A 22,412-nucleotide genomic window follows, 5' to 3' on the forward strand; every position below is an offset into this window, starting at 1 on the left:
GGTATTTATAGCATGGCTGGACAAGGGACTCTGAGGTGAATGTCCAGATATTTCAGCTTCCTTGAGGATTCTCCCAGCCTGGGAAGGAGTCCCGGTTTGTGCTGGATTGGGCACAGATCCCTCACAGTGCCCCAAATGCCCTGCACTGTGAAAAGCAGGATCCGACCCGAAGGGAGCCTGGCCTCAGACTCACTGTTTGTCCTGAAAAGTGTCTTTTAACACCTGAGCAAAAACACTGAAAGGAATAAAAATTACCATGCCCTAGAATATTAAAATTCCACGAAAAGAATCCCCTCAGGAAACGTGCTGCCTGCTCAGTACTGATCTCTCAGACTTTCTAGTTCCCATGATTCAGGACTACAACTGGAATTCTCTATTATTTTAGCCCACAATTTAGTATCAGCATGGGAGCACTAAAAGCACCAGATCAGAGGTTGCTTTAAAATGAGGATTTATGAAGGGCTATAAATCAAAAGGTATAACAAGGAAATTTAATAAAGATAACAATGTTATCATCAAGTGCAACATGGATTCTAATGCACAAAGAGCAATTGTTTTTCCACATAAAAAGCTTTCAGCAAAAATTTTGCACACAGTGTGAAGCTAAGAATTACTGGTATAATAGTTAGTTGTTCTTGGAAATTAATTGAACAAATAATCTTTTTTATTATGAAACCTACAAAAGATAAATACCCAGGTACTGAAACAGAATCTTTAACTTTCTTCACCTCTGTACCACGTTGTTGGCATATTGCTCTGCCTCTTGCTTATAAACAATGAGGATTTGGGGAATACATCATGGAATAAAAGCAGAATATTACAGGATTCACCAGAATTGCATCTTACACGTGTACAGAATTAAAACTTTAAAACCAAATCAAGTGCCAGGAAAAGGAACTGCCGTCTGATCCTGTCTTAATTTGGTTTAACTATGATGATGCTGAATATGTCATGTAAAAAATTTCCCTTTGCCTATAGATACCATGGCTAATAATCATAACATTTAATAATAATAATACACAAGGGTTCTATTCCCCACTCATTTCCAATACTGCTAAGATGGCTTCTTGAAAGTAATTCCATATTTTTTAGTAAAACGTAGACCTGTGGTTCTCTTTTTTACTGAGCAACAGAAACATTTGGGTGAAAGAAAGCAACATTTATGTCTCATATCCTAACAGATAAGTAGCTTCATTAGCTCAGTGGAAAACCTGGCATTTCTACTTTCCCTCCAAAACCACCCATGATCTGAGTTTAAGATATGAACATAAAATTTTTCACATAAATTACTACAAATGCTGATCTCCCCAAATCAAACAATAATAGAGAAATATAACCTGACTGAAAAACAGCAGAATGATCAAACAAAGTAGCTGTGGACAACCTTGAGAGGCACTAAAAATGCTTTGCTGTTCCCCCAGTGAAATCCCTGATTCCCAAGCAATCCCTGTGGTACCACACCCTGGGCAAAACATCTTCCCAATTCCAAGAAGTACCAAGCTGCAATCAGTGGATATTCTGAAAAGACTTCACAAAAACAATTTTTGCCTTGCAGGAGAGTCTGCAGCTTCCTCAGGTGGATTCAGGTGGAAATTGTCCTGGACATACCCTGCCATCCAGCACTAATACTGATGTTCTCCATGCCAAGGACACTTCATGCCCAACCCAGCCTTCTCAATTATTAAAGGCACAATTTTCTTCAGGCATCTTTTTCATCATAAAATTCTGGGAACAGACACCCCAGCCCTCTCAGGTGCTCTTATCTACAATTCACCATCCCAGGTTCCAGCTCACAGAACATTTACAGGGAAAACCACAACTTGGCACAGTCCTTGTGCCAGACAACTGACAGGAGCTGAGGGCACCACATCAGGGGCAATTTTGGTTGACCAGAGGCAGCTGATGGAGAGAAAAGCAGGACACTTAAACACAAAGATCTAAAACTCAGTACACCTCTCTTCAGAAAAACATCATTTAGAATTCCCAGCAACTAATCAGTTACTTGGAATAAAGAAGGAAGCAATGCTGCTAGGAGTTTTGGAACAACAGATGAAAAACATCACTTCAAATATAATCTGAACAAAACAGTCAAAATACAAGATTCTTCTTCCAGGAAAGTCTCTTGGGAGTAATTCCTAATCACCACATTGCTGAGTTTGTCCATTGTAACAATTAGCATCTATGAAAGCTGGAAAACTTCAAAGCTTTCCAGCACTTTTCTTATTTCCTACAAAACCACAAAGTAAAAATGACAACATCTTGGAAAGCGATGCCATACAGATCATCTGGCCATGCAGATGTGCAATTTGACCTCTTTTCCTTTGAAGTCTTCTCGGATACAAAACATCCAGACCAGTACTACACAGCTGGTGTGACTCTAAAAACCTGTTTCCAAAGGCCTGGATTTGTGGGGGATTTCTCCAGACCTCAGCACCACAACTGCCTCATCCCTGTCAATCCCATGTGATGAAAATCTCTTCTCTAAATGGCAGAAAGGTCCCTTTTCTGTCTATGACAAGCAGAAATAGCCACGCACTGATCCATTCTTGTTTCTCCCAAGCCAGGCCAGAGCTACCCGAGCTGGGCTCACACCAGCTGGAGAACTGGGATCACTCCACAGGTCCGTGTTGCTCTGCAGTTGAAAGCAGATCACTCCCATGTGGGCTGCTATGGATTTTGTAAATGGGTCTGGCTTCCATTTACAGGACAATAAAGTGCACATGGAAATGGAACAGTCCCAGACAGCCAAAATTTGGTTATTCAGTAATGCAGGGCAGACCCCCTCACAGGTATTCAAACACCACCTGTGCTTGATCCTCCTCAGAACAGGAGATTTAGGAATTATTGCCATGCTCTACACTAGCCAGGGCTTTGAAATTCAGCTATGGAAACCCATGGCTCAGAAGCCTAAAGGCCACTCAGGTGTGAGCTAATTCACAGCCCACCTTCAGAACACTTCCTTACCATGGAAATCGATGTTTTCACCCGGTGGTTGATGCAGGTTTACATGTATTAACCCCCAGAGGTTCAGTTCACTCTCTTACAGTTTACAGCTGGTCCAGGACTTGTTTTGTGGTCTGTTATAAAATCTCTAACGCTTGTTCCAATTCCCTTCATCTTCTTTCTGGCGTTTCAGGAGCATCTCCAATATTTCCACAACAGAAAAGCTCATTCAGAACCTTGTTCAAGGGAGCTGCTGTGTGTCAGAGTGAAAAACACAACAGCCACAATAAAATACGTTCCCTGCTCTGTAGAGCAGCTCAAGCTTACGAAGTACAAGCACTTAAATTAGGAGCAAGTGCTACTTTATAAAATCAGGGCAATATTTCCAGCATTTGAAATGCACATTGCTGTCTCTGTTTTGGCAGAGACAATCTCTGCACTGTTCCAAACCAAACTCATTATTATCACTGAACACGATAGGCAGAGATGGATTTCATTTTAAAGCCTTTCTCTGCACACCTGAATTTTTGTAGACAATTCCTTCAAACATGGTATTCCCCAAAAATGAGGCTAATTTTGTTAACACAGTCTTCCAAATAACCCAAGTTCTTTAGAAAAGTTGTGGTTTATGTTTTTCCATTGAAGAAAATAATGTGGGAATCCACTGTGTCCCATGACCAGTGTTCTGCCTTCCTTCTCCTTCTGCAAGCTTTGAAAACAAATAAAAATATCTTCCAGGTTTTTAGTCAGTTGGAAATGGTAACACGGTTCATTGATTGATCACCCAATTTTTTTACATATCTTTTAATAAAATTTCTTTTCAATTCTGGTTCCTGTAAGTTCTTAAGTATTTAAATAATTCCCTTTCTCAAAAGTATTATTGCTACTGCAAATTGGGGGGGGGGGGGGGGGGGGGGGGGGAGGGGGGTGCCAGAAAATGGGTGGAAAAAGATGAGCAACTGCAATCAAACCCACTTTAAAATGTTCCTTTTCAGAGTCAGATACTATAAAAACATCATATACACAACATTAATAACACTATAAGTGTTTACAGAAGATATTCTGAGTGAAAGATTAAATTTTCACTCCATCTAAACAGAAACACCTAGGTTGAAGAAAAAAAAAATGCATCTATTTTGGGACATGAGAAGTCAGACTGGAAGCAAGAGACAATTTTCGAGGCTGTTTGGCAGCACATTAAATTGCAGTGAGTAGAACACACGAAGCTAACTCAACGTGACACCAAGAAAGGGCCATTTTACCCCTGTCAGACATCATTTTTGATACAATTAACCCACACCTACAAATTTTCTTCTAAACCTGCTGCTCTACCACTCTCATTTAGGCTTTATTTTGGCAACTGGGTTGTTTAGGATTGTTTTATTAGAATAACTGAAATAAAGTTGTCAGCTCTTCAGGTGATGGCAAGGTGGTATTTATCAGCTACTGCTTCAGAATTAGGGAAAGGTCAAATCTTTGAGTATTTCTGTAGACTGGAACTTCCACATTTCAAAAGGATTAGGGGGAAACTCCCAGCACACCTCCCAAAAGGAGGAGGATGAGCAGCAGACTCCAGCTGGAAATTGTAATAGATCCAAGTGAATTAATTCTTTCATAACTTGAAGCAGTATAAACAGAGTAATTCATAAAGGACCAGGCCTCCCTGGTTATTTTATTTAACAATTAACCCTCCTGGAAGAGGACACTCTCTCATCCCTAGGGAGCCACTGGCACCTTGGGCCCAGCCCTGCTGTACCTAAAGAGTTAATTTGAATAAAAATTGGGCAACACTGCTGCCAGTTAAAAGCAGTGGGGATTACTGGGTTGAACTTCACTCACTCTTCAGGACCCTGCTGTCCTAACACTGGCCATGGCTACAAACCCACAGGCAGATCCAGATGTTTAAGTGGCTGTACCTGGGAATGCAATTTTGCCTTTAATGTTGAACAAAAAAACCCCACAATAAACATTAAAAAAAAGAAAACCAACCCAAGGCCCAGCAATTTTCCCTCTATGGATCACACCTACAGCAGAGAAGGTCATGCAAATGGTGGGCTCTCAGCACAAACTGGGCTGCTTTTACCCCACAAATCCCAGCCAAGCAGGAACCAAAACTGGTGCGAGATGAAATCTGCCCTCACATTTCCTGCTAAGATCTCCCAGTGCTGTAGAACGAGACCTTTGCTAACAGGGATGAATGCATTAATTAATTTTGCCTGCCAGCTCACCTTACTCGCACGCACTGACTCAATCTCGAGCACAACGTCAGGTGAGACACGGCCTTGCTCGTTAATTAGCGCTGCTTGCAGCTCCCGTTAACGAGTTGTGGGTTACTGAACAAACCAGCTCTTGGCTCTCCAGTGAGGGAGCTCTGTCCCCAGCCTCACACTCCATTGCCACACTATTATCTGGTCTTGACTCCTGCCAGCACGTGCTACCAACGCTCACGCAGCTCCTGCTGGTCAGCAATGCGCCTGAATCCTTGGATTACCCACACATTTCACTTTCACTTCCTAACACTTCCTTTCCTGCTTCCCCAACCTTTATAACACTTCCAGAGTACTACAGGCTGGGGTATTTTGAAACACTTCTGGCTCCTTTTAAATTATTATTTTTTCCTGTCGCTTTGTGTTTATTGATTTTTGAGGATTGGGTACCATTAGTCTGCTGTGATGCCAGAAAAGCAGGAGCATTGCTCTAAACTTGGATTTGTAAAGAAGTCCTGTGAGAATGTCTCTGCTCACCAGCAGAAACACTCCCTGGCTTCCTTGGCTTTACACACTGATTAATCGGCACCATTAATTAAGGTTCTATAAATTGCCATTCCAGAGTTCCTCCCAGTTCTCAAACCAAAATTACCTCGAGCACTTTTCAAGAAGTTTTAAGTAGGGAAGAGTTGACTTTAAATAAAGATCTTAAACAGAAGAGTATCTGCTAATATTAAACCTTATCACCTTCAATCTGTTCCTATCAAAGCCAATTATCATGATATGAAAGTATTTTAACAACTAATTTTTTTTAATAATTACATTTTGATTTTTTAGACTGGGTAGATTATTGCACTTGACCAAAGAGTCAAAGCACCAAAATGCATTAATTTTAACAATATTATAAAAGTTTATCTGTCAAAAAGACTTTGTCATAAACCCCAGATGTTAAATTAATAATATCTTTTCTAGAAAGCATTGAAAACTCTTGTGATATGCCCAAAAGTAAAATAGATATTTCATCTTTGATGTGAATAAAATAAGGGTTAAGTCAGGGGACAGAATGAAACGAAACCCAATTCTTGCATGTCTGGAAACACAAACACAAGTAGCCAATCTTCCTGTCATTTAAAATACTGAATTCCAGCCTGTAACTTTTACATTTAATTATCTCGTCCAGTGAAAACAAGCAGAAGTTTTCAAATTAATTTCTTATATAAATACTTCTCTTGACAGCCTTTCCAGCAAAGAGCAACCTAAATTTTTTTCAAAGATTCAGAAACAAAATCTGATCTAATTTTAAATGGTATGAAAATCACTCTCATTTGGGTTTGGGGTAGGGGTTTTTTGTTTGTTTTTAAAGCCACAAGCCCAGTTTGAAGATCGCTGCTGTCCTTAAAATAGTTTCAACTGGAAACTGGTACACCCATTTCCAGAAGACCATCCAGTTCCTCATTCAGTGCACCTACCTTGTGTTATCAACTGTATTTAATATCTCAGGTGGATTTATCTGAAGTCATCCTGAACTATTTGTCTTGAACAGTCAGCACAGAATCTGCTGCCAAGAATGTTGTACAAGGGATATTCAACTGATCCCCACCATCCTGCAGAACAACCTAAGCAGATAAGGGAGAGAGAGCCCTGCCAAAAGGGCCAAGTTCAAACAGGAAAATAGGGCAGAGCAGATAAAGCAGATGCAGTTCTGCCAAAAGGGCCAAGTTCAAGCAGGACAAATACCCAGCGTGACCTGATCAATACTTGAAAGCACAGGCTCACCTCCAAAGACTCCAGGGGGAAGAGATACCTCAGTCAATAAAAGAGGCCACAAGGATTATTTCACAAGCAATTCAAAATTAGAGATCTTTAAGACCATTAGGAAGTAGTAGAATAAAAAAAAAAAAAAAAAAAAAAAAAAAAAAACAACCAAAAAAACCCCAAGAAGAACCCCAAACAAATATAGACCAAAAAGCAACTGAGCAATATGGAAAGATGTATCTGCAAAGAAATTGTAATCAAAGGATAATGGAAGAAAACAAAGAAAACTGAACCAAGAATGCTTTGGTCTGAAATCACAACAGAACAGAATTTTGATATTTGTTTCTTCAGGTTGCCTGTAAGCATAAATTCAGACATGTAAGAGTCCACAAGAGGGAACAGTATACTGAATTTTAAATGTGGAAATTTAAGATATTCATAACAAGGCAATTAGATCACGCAGATTTCTCAAGGCAACATTTCTATCACTGACCATTCATGCCAATATCTGCAATTGTTCAGTAACACAAGAAAACGTGGATAATTTGCAAGATGAATAAATACCTCCTAGGCATTACATAGCTGAAGATTTTTTGTTGCTCCTGTCAGCCACCACCAGTCCTTGCAATCCACCAAGGCTACAGCTGTCCTGGGCAGTCCCAGGCAGCAAAGATGTGCTATCAATTTTTAATAAAAGAATGAACTTTTTCAAAATATTTCAAAATTAAAACAGGCTTAAGCCTATTCCCCTCCTTCCAGCCCCCAAATCTAAATGAAGCTGGCAAAAATTTCTCTTAAAGATCCCATGGCAGCCTCCTGCAACTGAATCTCTTAAGGAAGATTTAAGGAAAGCTGAAGAAGCCCCCCAAATAAAATTCAGGACTTTCAAGCAACAGCTCAAGTTAAGAGGCTCAAAATAAAGGCAAGAGAGGAGGAAAGTCTCCCTAAATCACACTGAAATCCAGGGGATTGCAAACTGGGTCCCAGATTCAGGGCTTTAATTCCAAATCCCTCATTCAGAACACAGTTTGCTGCTCCAACACGAACATGACTGGACGGGAGAGATGCAGAAGCACCCGGTGGAAGGATGCTAGGAAGGTGGAAGAAGCACTCCAGGGAAGGATGCCAGCAGCGCCCTCTGCACCCGGAACAGCGGCTGAAGTGACTCCAGAGCAGGGCTGGATGTCCCCACGGGGACATCTCACACCCACAGAGAAGGTGAGGTGTCCCTCGCAGCAGCTGCTGAGCGTGGGAACATTGACAGGAGAGAGCAGAAGAGCAGACACAAAGATGTTCCCATCCAGGGAATGGCATGGATTGCCACCCCACAGCAAGTCCCACCCGATTTTTCTCTGTAATTTTAAGCTGTGAGCTGCAGAGACATTCATGTCAGCATCAATACTTTGGGAAAAGTGGGGCAGCAAAAAGAACTGCCAGCATCTCATGGCAAAACATGCCACAGTGATAGCCTTGTTAAAAAGGATTAACATCAGGAATTAAAAATAACATCTAGGTTTGGTGAAGAAAAAAAAACAACACTGATTTTACCTTGAGAGCCCTCATCTATTGCAAATGCTCAAACAGTTATTTTTAAATCTTTTCAAGCTCTGCAGATCTCTCACCATGCACACTCTTCAGGGCTGAAAGCACAAAATCTGTTTCTTCAAAGACATTTATTTAACATCCAACCCAAGCATGAACCCAGCTCACTCTCAGCTTGCACGTGGTGTTTTGGAGCAGTGGTGCACACAGACGTTAACGAGCTGGGTGTATTTGTCCTCTGCTGAGGGGTCACTTCAAAACAGTGAATCAGATAATTTGAGCTTAATGACTTCTGCCATCTGATATTTCCTATTGAAGCAACTGAACTCAGCTGTGCTGCAGCACTAAACACAAGCAAACCAGCAGGGACAGCTCATTGAAGGAAACATGACTGACCTTTGGCACTTCCTCAGCTAAAACTCTTTCATTTCTCTTCTAACACAACAAACTCTGCACATCCCTCAGTGTGCACCATGGGTTTGGATGAGGGTTCTCTTCTGAGGGTTCAGGTTGTGGGTTTTACTTTGGGGGTTGCAGCACACGAGGTGTAAACACAACCACTGAGATTCCCTTGGGAACAAGCCCAGCCACATTTTCACAGAGTTTCCTTAGATATCTGTAAATTTTAAGAATTCATTTGTAGAGTCCTTCAGCGCCCGGAGCTTGGAACCATCAGCTGGACAAGGCTCCAAAAAATAGCACATTTATCTTCTTAAGGCCAACTACAACTCTCATGTAACAGTCTCACACAGCACTGAATTGTTGGAAATCATGACTCTAACTAATTTTTAATTAGTTGTTTTAATTAATTGCAAGCAGTGCCCACTTTTAGCCAGCACTAGTTAAGTTTCTTCACAGACTCTTGTTGGAGTAACCAAAGATACAGGGGAGATTAAGGCCTGGAAAGCTGGAGAAAAAGGTGATAAAAGGACTAAAGAATGGGGACCAAATTAGTACGAAGAGCAAAATATCAATAACCAATAGAGGAGAGAATATTAATTAATGAAGATAATCATGTCGCTTAGAACCAATGAATATTAATGGTTTTGTTTGCTAAAAATGCATAAATAAGCAAAAAAAGTTTTGTATCAGCATTGGTGTGGAGCTGGGACTTTGTCAGCCATTCACCTCTTGATCAAGAACGAAGTAATGTCTTACAAGCATTAAAAAAAGAGTTTTAGGGAGTATTATTTTTCCCCATTTTTGGAGGATTTTGGTGGCATTATCACTCCTGATGCACCTGTACCACTGATAATCACCCACAATTTACTGCCCTGGTCCCCTCAGATTATTGTGTCTGAAGTCTGGAAAGCAAATTGTTCTGAATGCTTCAATGGGCACCCGTTCCACACCCCCAGGGAGGCAGGGTGAGCTCTGTCACACTGTCCCTGCCGTGCTCCACACACCCAAAAACTCACTGGCTTGAGAAAACAATGGAACAAAGGAGCAGCCCAGGCACTCAGCACCCCCATGGGAGAGCTGCACAAAGCCAGCAGGGGAGCACACCTGAAAGCTTCCATAATTTTCCAAGTTTACACCGTATTTCTGCAGGAAACAGGGGGGGCTTTAAAGTCTTTTGAGGTTTTTCTCTCAGTAAAAACTCATCAGTTTGAGTAGTGAAAATCACAGGTTCTGACCTGGCCAGCCTCTTCACTCTTTGGATTCAATAGCACCAACAGGAGGGATTTTCTCCAAGGTTTCCATGGGCTAAAAGTTGTGGGGAGAGATAGAGTCTGTGCCTTAGTCAAAAAGTCACTTATGACACTACAGCTCAAGGACAGGCAGAGATTTTGGCTGCAGACATCAAGCTGGATGACCTCTGCTATCCATGGAAAACCACACAACAGTCCTGACCCTGCTGGCAAAGTAGAATGATGACGTAATGCAGCAATTCCTATTACTGTAGGGCTTTTTTAATGAAGGCAAAACCACTTCAGGGTGTAATTAAAAAGCAAGCAAAAGCAAACTAGAAAAGAGAAAATGGAATGGCTCAGAAAAGAATGCTCGATCCTTTAAAAGTGAGCTCCTGTGCAGGGAAAGGAAGGGGGCCAACACATGATGGAAGTGAGGCAAACCCAAGGAAACCCACGGTGTCCCCAAAGGCCACCCAAGCTTCCAAACTGAGGCAAACACTTGAGATTGCCAGGAAAATGGTGCCAAAAATCCAAGTGGATTTGCTGTATTGTTTAAGGAAACAATTGACCGGGGTGCCCAGACTAATGCTTATGCTCAGATTATAACTACTCAGCTGCCCTGCAATTCCACAGCATTCCCACACATTTGTCTTCCACACTGCTGCTGCCACGGTCCTGAACAAGCAGCATTCAGCCTGTAGCACCAGAGGAGCTGGGCCCTCATTTATGGAGGCAAAGTGAAATCCTGCTGCAGTTCATGGGGTACTTACTGGATGCTTTAAGAAAATTCTCCTCCCTTATTCTGTACCTCTTTCAAGGGCAAGCTCACCTTTTGAAGCACACCTGTAAAGGAGTGAGCTATTCCCTATTTTCCCTCATCTCCAATGCTAATCAGAGAAAAAGAATCATGACAGCTTTTGAACTACTCCATAAATTTGGTTGGTTTTCCCTTCCCAACACTCATATTTCAGACTTTTTGTACCTCAGAGGACTGTACCTAAGATGCCCTCACACTGAAATAGACCATTCCTCTGTGGAAAGTACCAGGGAGGAGAGATTGACACAAAATGCAAAAGGAATAATGAAAGGAGCAGCACAGCCTGTGGAAGCTCAGGTTTGCGAGTCTTAGCAGAACTGACTCAGCTCACAAGCCACACAAGAAAAGAGTATCTGCAGTCTCCAAAGAATTTCATTTGAAAGCAAAGAGGAAACAAGGGCTAGTAAATGCTATTGTTACAGAAATAGCTCCATACACCCAGCTATTTCTATTACACAACTGAAATCCTCTGCATTTAATAGAATCTGTGGCTGTGTTGCCAAGTTCTGGACTGGCAATTAGGATGGGACATTGAAATGCATTGTTTTTCCAGCTCCAAGGCAAGGACAAGGAATGGGATTTATAATGAGCATTCAGAAAGGATTTCTTCCTTCTTTAAAAGTTAAAAAGGAAGTTACTATACCCTGCTGAAAGCTGTGCCAGAGAATGTCATCTATTATCTGTGAAAACAGGTTCTTTATGTCTGAGGTAATCATCAGCTTTTCAGGATGTTGGGGAGGCTGCTTTGTCCTTACACCTTCCAGGATCTCAAGCACAGTTTCCAGAACACCTACACAGATGTGAAAAAAACCTCTGGGAGACAGAGGAGAAATAATTTCTAGAGATACTTAGAAGGCAAGTCAGAAACTCCAAGTGTACCACATGAAAGGAAGTCAGCACTGAGGGAACACAGATATGTTTGTCTTGGAAGCACATTGAGCTGCCTGCCAAAAATACATATTTGGCTTTAATTTCCACTCACCTTTATAAATAACAGGCATGTCAAACACCAACCTCTGACTTCTTGGAAAACAAATGGAAACAGTAAATTTGAACAGTCTAGATTTGAGGGGTGAGTAGTAATTGCAAAAGGCACAGGAAGCAGGAAATCATTACTGCACCTAACGCTGTTCTTATCCCAGGTCTGTTGATAAAAGTTATCTTCAGAAGAGAAATGACCATTTAATCATGTGAATTCCACCTGCAGGGCTGCTGAGCTGAGACTTGCATGTTGAAGCCACTGCCCCATTTTATCCAAAACAAATAACACAATCCTATTTCACAGAAAACATAGAAATGCAATGCTGAAGGAAAGAAAAAGAAATTCAACATTTCATTATTGTGAGGAATGGCATTGTCATCACCTGTCCAACCCACAGGCAATCCTAACAAAGACTTTAGCAGCAAAAATTCCCAATTTCCATGGTTCAGCTGGAAGCAGCATCACTGCTGGCAGTGACATTTGGTAAAAAAATGCCTGGGAACACCTAACAGAGATTCAAGTCGCTGTTTTATCTCTACATTTTAAGATGACCCTTTAAAGGGAGCAGGTTTCTGCACCCTGTAAGTGTCAGCTGAGACAATGAATTAAGAGCTGTGCTCTTCCAGCAGGGCCAGTCCCAACAGGACAAAACCACTGCATGGCAGCTCTTGAACAATATAAGGCAAAAACCCTTCTCTGTCTCTGATACACTGCAAAGACAAAGCTTAATTCCATCAAGGGCACACTGGCTCCATCGATTGGATTATTCATTTGTTGTAATGGACTTTGCTTTCTTCCTGCAGCCTTCTCAAAACAAGAACAAAATGAAGATAAATCAGCTCTCACTCAAGGCTGACAGTCTATAGATATTTATGGATTCCTGAGCCCTGCAATAAAACAGGAAGGAGGCATTCCCCAAGGATGTTTTCCTCTGCAGTCCTGTGCCCTCACAGAGGCTCCCCAGCACAGGGACACACCAAGGAAAGGCTTCAGCCACCCCTCCCTTCAGGTCTTTCTTTGCCATCACTGATCCAACCTCCAGCTTTGCCTTCCCCAGCACAGGAGCCACTCTGACATCCCAGCCCAGAATGACCTCTGTTTGATCCTCCAAGAAAAGGCCTAATTGCCCTTTTCCAAGAGAACATCACCACTGTAATCCCAGTTTGCCATTGGGACATCTGACGTAGCTTTTATGGAATACAAAGATCACTTCCCCTATCGTTATGCACACTGTGCCCATTAAGTTGAAGGCCTGGCCTCATCTTTTTCTCACTCAATGAATGAGCTGATTATGCCAACACACTCATACCACTATTCCTGAGATTACAGGTTTATCAATTTATTACAGCCCCATATAATGGCAACACTTCCCATCATTTATTAATTGAGCAGAAAGGTGTTGACTCACTGTATTGCATCACTGCATTCAGATCAAGGAGAAACTTGGGGTACAACACGTTATGGAGAATGTTGACCTGTGATAATCTCTTTGCAAAGAGGAAAAAATAACAAAAAGTTACTGTGCCAGGTTTTCCTTTGACTTACAATTCACTGTAGTTGTAATTGAGTTAAACTACAACGAACAAACACTAATCCTGTGCAGAATAGGTGCAAAAATCTCACACCCATTTACTACTCTGTTCATTTAAACCTGAGGTACAAGAGCAGAATGTATGTCTGTGGTCAGTACTCTCTGCCTGCATGTATTTAATGCACTGTCTTACAGGGAAAAGGGGAATTCAGCTTGCACGAAAATAGCCTCCTTTCTAAGTGTTGCACCTGCTGAGGTAAGATAATCATTGAGAGGAAGATGATGTCCTGGGTAATCACATAAATAAATCATCACCGAGCTCAGAAAATCTCTGATGCTGCCTAATAGAAAAAGCAGAAGACGCTCACTCGCTTTCTGCCTTTCTTGGCCTTACTTTAAAGCACTGCCTGTTACCCAGAGAGAGCCTTTTTGCAAGCCATTTAGGATTCTCAAAGGAGCAGGTATCTCTTTTTTTTTAAACTTTATGGGGAAAATGCATCATGCAATATCTCTCTCTCTAGTTCTCCACAAGTACATGAACAAAGCCAAAGTAAATCAGCAAGTGGAACGACACGCCAGAACCCAGAAACAAAATGAGCAATGAAATTGGACTTATCACAGAGAAAAATCTGAGCCATTCATTTGAGATGCTTATGTTTGGGTAACCTTTGGAAGAATGTTTGCTGCTCCATTATACAAACAATGGAAATAGTAGATAAGGAAAAGAACTTCCATTGCCAAGAAAGCTCCATGCACCCCTTTCAAATCACTGAGCGCGGAGATGTGATTTTATGGAAATATAACATGCTGCCTACAGCAGGACTGTCAAATGTACAGAGCCATTCCTCTCAACCCCAGAGCTCCTGTGGGTCCCAGGAGTGCAGTGCAGGAACCCCTGGAGCAGCACATCTGCCTGGCACTGGCCCGCAGACACATCAGGACACAGGAGCCAAATACAACCTCCCTTAGGCCAAGCCTTACAGCTGGGCCAGGCCTGTTGTGCAGGACTGAGACAGCCCCGTGTGCCAAAGCAAACCTGCCACGAGTCATTCACACACAACCATCTCGCCTCGATCTTTTCCAGCTGTTCCCAGTCCCAAAAGGCCCCCTGTGACCACGGTGTTCCATGGGACTTAGGACAGGACCAGCACTTCCCCACAGAACAGAGCTGCAAAGAGCCACACAAGCAACGAGTGCTCCAGGGCTTTTCCCTGCGGAGAGCAGGGGCAGGAGGAGTCACTGGATGCCAGCGGGGAGGGTGCAGAAGGGACGCCCCTGTGCACAACCTGTGCTGCCCACTCTTCCCAAGGAGTCAGGCACCCCTCTAGCCCCCCCAGAGACAAAGGCAGAGAATCATGGAATTATTTGGGTGGGAAAGGACCTTTAAAGGTTGTCCAGTCCAACTCCCTGCAGAGAGCAGGGACATCTTCAGCTAGGATATGCTGCTCAGAGCCCCATCATGGCCTTGCATATTTCCAGGGATGGGGCATCCACCACCTCTCTGGGCAGCCTAAGTCAGTGCTTCACCATCCTCACCGTATGAAATTCTCTCCTTACATCTAATCTGTATCAACTCTCCTTCAGTTAAATCCATTACCCCCTTCTCCTTCACAACAGGTCCTGCTAAAAAGCTTTTCCCCATCATTCTTATCAGCCTCCTTCAAATACTGGGAGACTGCAATGGCCTCTCCCTGGGGTCTTCTCCAGGGGGAACAAACCCAGCTGGGATACACATGAGGGGTTCTGCAACTGCAATTTCCAAATGAAGGAGCACCCAGGACCCCCTTCCTTCCTAGCCAGCCTCTTGCCTTTGCCAAGCACAGATCCCTGGGAGCCTGCTGGGGCACTCAGGGGTCAGCCAGTGCCCACTGATGGAACCACAGGAAAATGCCAAGTTATCCAAGTTCCCACCAGCTCAGGCATGCTTAGCACTGCATGAACAACCAGGTGAAATATGAGTTTAAAGTTTGTCTGTGGGGTTTTTCCCATGCGAGGTAGGAAAAAACCCCACGAGGCCTTGGCCCTGACAATGCTGAAGGGTTTTTACATGGCCAGGGTTGTTTTCATTGTTCAAACCAACCCTTCCGTGTGGGGAGAACATGTACAAATAAGGGCTGGATGTGTACTTGGAGCTTGGCTGCTGGCCTGGGGGGTTGACAAATGGGCCTGAATTACAAGAGATATTTTGACACCACAAATAAGGACGAGGAATTAGTCAGTGTGGTGATCCGGAGAGACGATGAGCGGGTCTGCTCGTACAGGGTTTTTAAGATGCTGCTTTGAAGGCTCCCGAAGTACTACAGCTCAATGTCACAAAGAAACTCTTAAAATCTACTTCCAGAGAGCTGGCAATGTTGCTTTAAAAAAATTATGAAATCAATCAAATAATATCCATCCTAACCTTAAATGTAAAATAATGTAGGAATATCTTGAACTTATAGACAATATTTAATGGTTTATACATGATCAAGCGTGTTCTTTTAACAATGAAAATGATGCTATCACCAATTTCTTTACATTCACCATCTATTTTGACAGTGTGTTTTTATAAAGCTCAGTCTCTGAAAATCACAGAACCAATTATTTTATATTTCTCTTTTAAACTTCTATTTGTCTGGATCAAGTATTTTCCATTCCTTTCCCAATTTCTTTCCAAATTCTTCACATCTCTGTAGCTGATTGAACACAGTGGTGCACCTGACTGCAATTCAGTGTGAACCAGCAAGAGCAGCTTCCAAACAGACTATTAAGTTATTAAAGGTGTATTTTTATAGAAGCAAGTGTGAGGAACCAAAACTAACAAGCATTAAAAGCAGCTGGTTAATTTTGTTGCATTCAGTCTTTCTCCATCTTTTACCTCGTCTTTAAATTGGTGAAAGACTTTTCAGATTGCAATAATGAAAAATAAACACACCTCCACAGCTGGCCTAACTGATACTCAGTCTATATCCTCCACACAACAAACATGCATTTGAAAAGAGAGAGAACTTCTCTGGTAGCTCAGCTAAGGGCAGCTGTGATGATTAGAAAGCCAGCCTCTACAGTAGAAATTTTATCAGTTAACTGTTAATTGATATTGTGCCTTTCCATAAAACCTCCTCATAGTATCCTCAGACCTACAGCCAGAAAAAAAACAAAAAAAAACACAAACAAAAAAAAACAAAAACAAAACAAAAAAAAAAAAAAACAAACAAACAAACAAACAAACAAACAAAAAAAAAACAAAGCTGAAATGTTCTCCCCCAGTGCACTCCACCAGCCCATTTCGAGAACCTTAACCAGTTCTGTATCCACTAAATACCAACAGAAAAACTTCCTCTGTAGTGCTGTAACATCATCACCAACGTGTGACACCTTCTGGAGCTCCTGGCTTGGGGTGTGCTTGCACAGATACCACCGTGGAAAGGTACTTCCTTCATATAAAAATTTAAAAAGCATCACAATATTGTGCTGGGGCACTGCCCAGGCTCTCCACAGAATGGGCTCCCAAGGCTGCCAGAGCTCCAGGAACCTTTGGACAATGCTCCCAGGGATGCACAGGGTGGGACTGTTGAGGTGTCTGTGCAGGGCCAGGGGTTGGACTCAACGATCCCTGTGGGTCCCTTCCAGCTCAGGGTATTCCATGATTCTATAGGCAGTGAATTCTCCACTTTTTGCACGCACTGGAAATTAAAGCATCCAAGTATTTTAAGCAAAAAAATCTTGGAAGTTAATTCACCGACATACTCCTGTAAGAAATAAACATTTTTATAAGGGAAAGGAGATGAAAAACTTGCTGTAAATTGGAGGGTACTATATAAAATTGTGCAGAAATATAGCTAAGTGTTGGAGAGGGTGGATTCCAGTCTCGTTTGGTATTCATCTAACTCATCCCATTTTACCAGCTGTCCTTTATAAGGTATCACTGATGCTCCAGTGGGCCTCGGAGACTCCAACTGCATGGAAAATTATACAACTCAGCCCAGCTCTGCCCAAGGGGGGATTCAGCATTGTTTTGCAAAGTGACAGGGCTAGATCCTGCTTATATGTAGTATTTCTAGGATAATGAAAGTGAAACTAATCTGAATATAAATAACTTTAAAGAAAATTCAAGTCGACCCATATGTGTATTTTTTCATATAAATTATTTCCATCGATTTTGGGGAAGTTCTTTTGATGAGCACTTAAATGGGAGCATTTCATTATAATATAATCACTTTAAGGCAGGAAATCCCTCAGGCATAACTGAGAGCTGGGATCCCCACTGCATCTACAGCTAAAGGAGCAATCAAAGAAAACTTAAAGGAGAGACTGAAGTCTTGTAACACATAATAATATTATTAATTCGTTCAGCATACCAATATTATTTTACTCAACATTCAGCAGACTTTCCCAGCTCCACACTGAATTGAGACAGGAGTTCACTGGGAAATGAACTTCACAACGGTGTCAATGGCATCTGAGTTACACATAGGACGTCTTAACTTGAGGAGTTTGAGGCCTTTAAAACTGTTTCAAAAGGCATTTCTAAGTGTGATTGATCCTACCAATCCATAGGCAGGACATCCAATATTAACATGGGAAATGAATTGAGTCAACTCTGAGCTCATGACTACTTCTCACTTTCTAAATAAACCAAGTAAATTCAGCTTAGACCACATTTTACTGAATTATCATGTCCCTGCTGCCAGGAAACATTTTTTTTCTCTATTCCAGTAACAGCTTCAGCCATTATCCCACAAAATTACAAGGACTTCATGAAGATAAATTCTGGAAGAGCTTACAAGGCAGGGAAGAACCAAGTTCTCCAGTCAGGTCCTTTTCAGTGTTTCACAGTCACTCAGGACTCCTGCTCAGATGTTTGGTTTCTTGAAAGAAGTGCCCTGCAGTAATTCTTACTCCATCATTTCCCATAAAACCATGTAAGATGTGCAACACACCAAGGCATGAAAAGCAAAGGAAGTTCAGTGAACTGTGCATCACCAAAAATGATGCCTGGTTGGAAACACGATTTTCAGGCATTGCAGCAAATTGTGGGTTTCCATAAAGGTATTCAGTGAGGAATCCAGAGTTTGCTGCAGATATCAAAAGATAAAACTAAGTATGTCAACAATTAAATTGCAAATCATGTCTACTTGATGTTAGAATTCCATTTCCACGTACAAAATGATCATGTTTCTTTCCTCTAAGAATAGTCATATCTTCAAGAATATCCTCTTCACTGAGCTTGGAGCCAAGAAAAACAATGGCTTGGGACTTAGAACTAAATTTAAGCTTATATTTGCCATAAACTTTTAAAGTTTCTCTGTTATGGATACTTTCTCTCCAGTGACAATTTCCAAGTTTGACAAGACATATTTCAGAGAATTTTTCCAAGCAAAACAATTAAAAGTAAGATGCAAACTTCGTGTGACTGGGAATTCCTATTATGTGATCTACTTGAAAATTAAAACCCAGCAGAGTCTTCACGATTCCAAGGCTATGCTGATTGCCATTTGAAGCTGGAAAGGTTTTTCCCTAATGCACAAGTGATGAAGTGCACGTAATGCTTGGAGGAAAGTTACCTTATCTGCAGTATCAGATATAGATTACTGCTGGAGTCAGCGTGCCACGCTGCTGGATCCATACACTCTGTTCCAAGATGAGGAATTGAGTTTCCCTGATGTCATAAATTGAACACATAATGCAATTAACATCTCCCTTGAAGTTCACATTGACCAGGTAACCACTAGAATGAGTTGGCAAAACTTGACTGGAGTCACTGCCGTGAGCTCGGTTCACAGAGACTTCAGCTCTGACTTTCTGCAAACATGGAATTCTTGAAGCTGAGACATTGATAGCTGCTCCCTTGGGACCCCTCAGCTGGGGTAATTTACAGTATCACGCTACAATTGACATGTTTATGATCACACCAATAATTCCAGACTTTGAGGCATTTAAACAGAGGAGGTAACTAAACGATTAATTTTAGAAAGAAGAGGATGGAACAAAGCCAAGACTTCTATCTTCTTGAAAAAGAAAAGAACTTAAAATGAACATCTTGGCTACTTTACAAGACTGCAGAAATATTATAGACTGAAAGACTGTGTAATTTCCAAAAGTGTTAATACTGCTTGGAGATGAAAATACAGTGACAAAAATAGAATTCTTAGAATGAAAGAATTTTACTTGCACTTAAAGAGAAAGAATTAGTGATCAAGAAAACTGTGTGACGAGAGGGAAACATTCCACCCTTGTCAATGCTTCATGGGGAGATATTTGGTATGAGCACTGGAAACCAGACTCATAAATGATGATCAGGTAGAAAACTCTAAATACACTTAGAAAAATAGATCCTGGAAAGTCATGATTGGTATTATTAAATATAAGAAAGTAAGGAGTTTAGTTCTACACACAACAGAAGTCCAACTAATAAAAAACACTGATACAATCATAGACTGATGATTTAAGCAAAATTATCTACGGTAATATACTAAATGAAGATTAACTTATCTACATATATAAAAAATATGTCAATCTACACAGTAACGTAATGTGCATCTCAGAAGGTCATTTCATACTCTCAAGATGTCCAAAAACCTAGAAGCTGTTTTGGAGCAACTGCTCTGCACCTTCTTACCCCCAAGAGCTCTTTGCAATGCCTAAAACACATGCTGATTTTTTGTGTCATTTTAAGAAGGAAGAATTGATGCATGTAGCTGTTAGAACAAAAAGCACTCCTTTCACTCTTATGACAGCTTTAGCTATAGTTTGGCTGCTTTACCTTCTTTCTTAGAAAACTCTTGTTCTATTATTGCTGGGAACAATGGCGGCACCATGAGAATTCTGTTCAGGTTTGAATCAAAACCTTTTTCTTTCAGTGTCCGGAGAGCATTTACACTAAGTCCCCTAACTCAAGCCAAGTGAAAAGTGCTTACCTTCTGTTGGTGATGTCTTCAGATGTCTGCAGAGCCCCTCTGTTTCCCCATATGTCTCTTTAATTTTTACTACTGCTTCTGTCCCTCGGAGTTCCATGAGGGAGCGCAGTTCCTGCAGTGTGCACCCAAACTCTCCTGCATGGTTGGCCTCATTTCTTTGGTTCTTGGAATAAAAATCGCTATTTGTCATGTCACCCATCGTGGCTGGTTATATTGCTCCACTCGTTGTAGTTGATACAATCTTAAAACTGTTTAAAAATTGAAGGAGAGGAATCTTGAATTCCAATCGGAGAAATTAAAAAGAATCCCGCGTGTGTCCGGCGAGTGACGTGGAGGATGCCTCTGGCGTGGAGGGTGTCCCTGACTGACTGGAGGTCACAGAACGGCTGCTCTCAAGGCTGCAGACCAGCTCCACTCCATTCACCATTTCCCATTATGCTGCACCCAAGCTGTAGAATCTACATGGTCATTTCTTCCTCTGGACCTTTGGGAACAAGCAGAAAGGACTCATTACAACGCGAGACAGAGGATGTCAAACGGATCTTGGCATCTCAGAGGAGCCGCGCAGCTCCACGGTGGGGTGTCCTGGAGGTGCTGCAGGTCGGCAGCATCCACCCCAGGATAACACCAGCTCTGCCTTAGCTAAAGCTCTCCACAGCTCGAGCACCAATAGCAGCACTGCTCGAGTCCCAAGAGCAGCCGCTAAATGAGATGAGTCATGAATATTAATTAGTGAGCGATTAGCCCGGCGTGCAGGATGCACCCCCAGTACGTGCTCTGCTCCATACAGCCACCCCGGGCTTCTCTGACCAGAACAAAGGCTCCCTGATAAGGCTCCGAGGTTAAAAACCGGTTAAACAGTTTTTGTAATGGGTTAAAGCAAAACTGCTTTTCAGAGCAAGGGCAATGAAACTGGGGGGAAAACGATAGAGCCACCATGACAAATGCAGAATATATTTAAATACATTACATCTTGCTGCCTTGCCTTCTGTGCAAGTGAGCACAGCCTGAACGCACCAGGATGTCTGGATTGGAAGAGGCAGAGCTGGTCCTCAGCCAGGCACCCACAAGGTCCCTTCCCCTGAGCCCAGTCACCAGCAGGCACAGACACACACAGGATGGTGCTGGGCTCTCTCTTCTTCTTCTTTTTCCCATTTTTTATTTTCTTTTTTCCCCATGCAGTGTTCAGTGAGCCCCATTTGGACCATCTGGGAGACAGTTGATTACTTGCTAAAGCCAGCCTTTAAAACCCGTTTCCTCTTCCCATATTCTAATGAAGTTGGTTTAAATACTGCTGAAACCAGCTATTATATTTGGCACGCAGAGTTTTAACAGAGATTAAAGGTTTCTTTTTTGCCTCAAGCGGGTTAGTGTGAGTGCACTGTCTAATCTAGAGGTCTCAGAATAGTTTTCATAATAAAAAAGATCTTTCAAAGGGCACCCCAGCAGCCTAAAGACTGACCCACCTGTCACAGGCAAAGGGCACACGTTGAACTTCCTAGGCAAAGCAATCCCCAGTGGAAGCGAGTGCCCAGATAAAGCACATCAAGAGGAGCCCGATGTGTTTCAAGTCCTGGTTTTATATTTGTGCAATAATTTTAATCTCCCACCCAATTACAGTTGACACAACACGTAGCTTCGCTATTTCTACTGCTAAGGATGTTGCCATTGCTCTGCAGTGACTAAGATCAGGCCTGTGTGAGCACTAATTTGGAGCTACCTTGCTCAGTTAGCAAAAGTGAACCTCTACCAGCCCTCTCCTTTACAGTTTCAAACCCAAACATTCCTCTGATTCCTGTGGAGGAAAAATTTTTAAAACAAAGGAAGTATGAGTTTCACTACGATAATGCAGACCACAATTAAAATACGAGCCAATTCCTACACATTTCTTCCACCCATCCTGTTTACTGATGTATCTTCTAGTGCTAAGAACTTCTGCCACCCTCATTTTCACACGCTGCTTTTCCCATTCACGAGATGAGAATTTCAGCACAAAATGATTTTACAGGAAACAACAGAGAGAAACTAGAAGTAGCAATTTAAAAAGGCCTTTATGTGCCAAGCAGGAGATGGTGAACCACGCTCAGCTCTCCACGCCTGTGTCT

General features: G+C 42.0%; 1 protein-coding gene across 9 annotated transcripts in view; it reads right to left on the reverse strand.

Annotated features, from left to right (window-relative positions):
• The window catches only part of ATP2B2 (ATPase plasma membrane Ca2+ transporting 2), a 361,326-nt gene that overhangs the window by 140,680 nt on the left and 198,234 nt on the right, over nucleotides 1–22,412 (reverse strand). For all 9 annotated transcript variants that reach the window (XM_069027411.1, XM_069027409.1, XM_069027407.1 and 6 more), the window contains one exon: nucleotides 20,308–20,791. In XM_069027411.1, coding sequence (XP_068883512.1) covers nucleotides 20,308–20,506 — 199 coding nt within the window. In that variant the 5' untranslated portion in view covers nucleotides 20,507–20,791. The remainder of the gene's footprint in view (nucleotides 1–20,307; nucleotides 20,792–22,412) is intronic.

The sequence above is a fragment of the Aphelocoma coerulescens genome, chromosome 12 (genome assembly GCF_041296385.1).
Source record: "Aphelocoma coerulescens isolate FSJ_1873_10779 chromosome 12, UR_Acoe_1.0, whole genome shotgun sequence".
NCBI classification, from domain to species: Eukaryota; Metazoa; Chordata; class Aves; order Passeriformes; family Corvidae; genus Aphelocoma; species Aphelocoma coerulescens.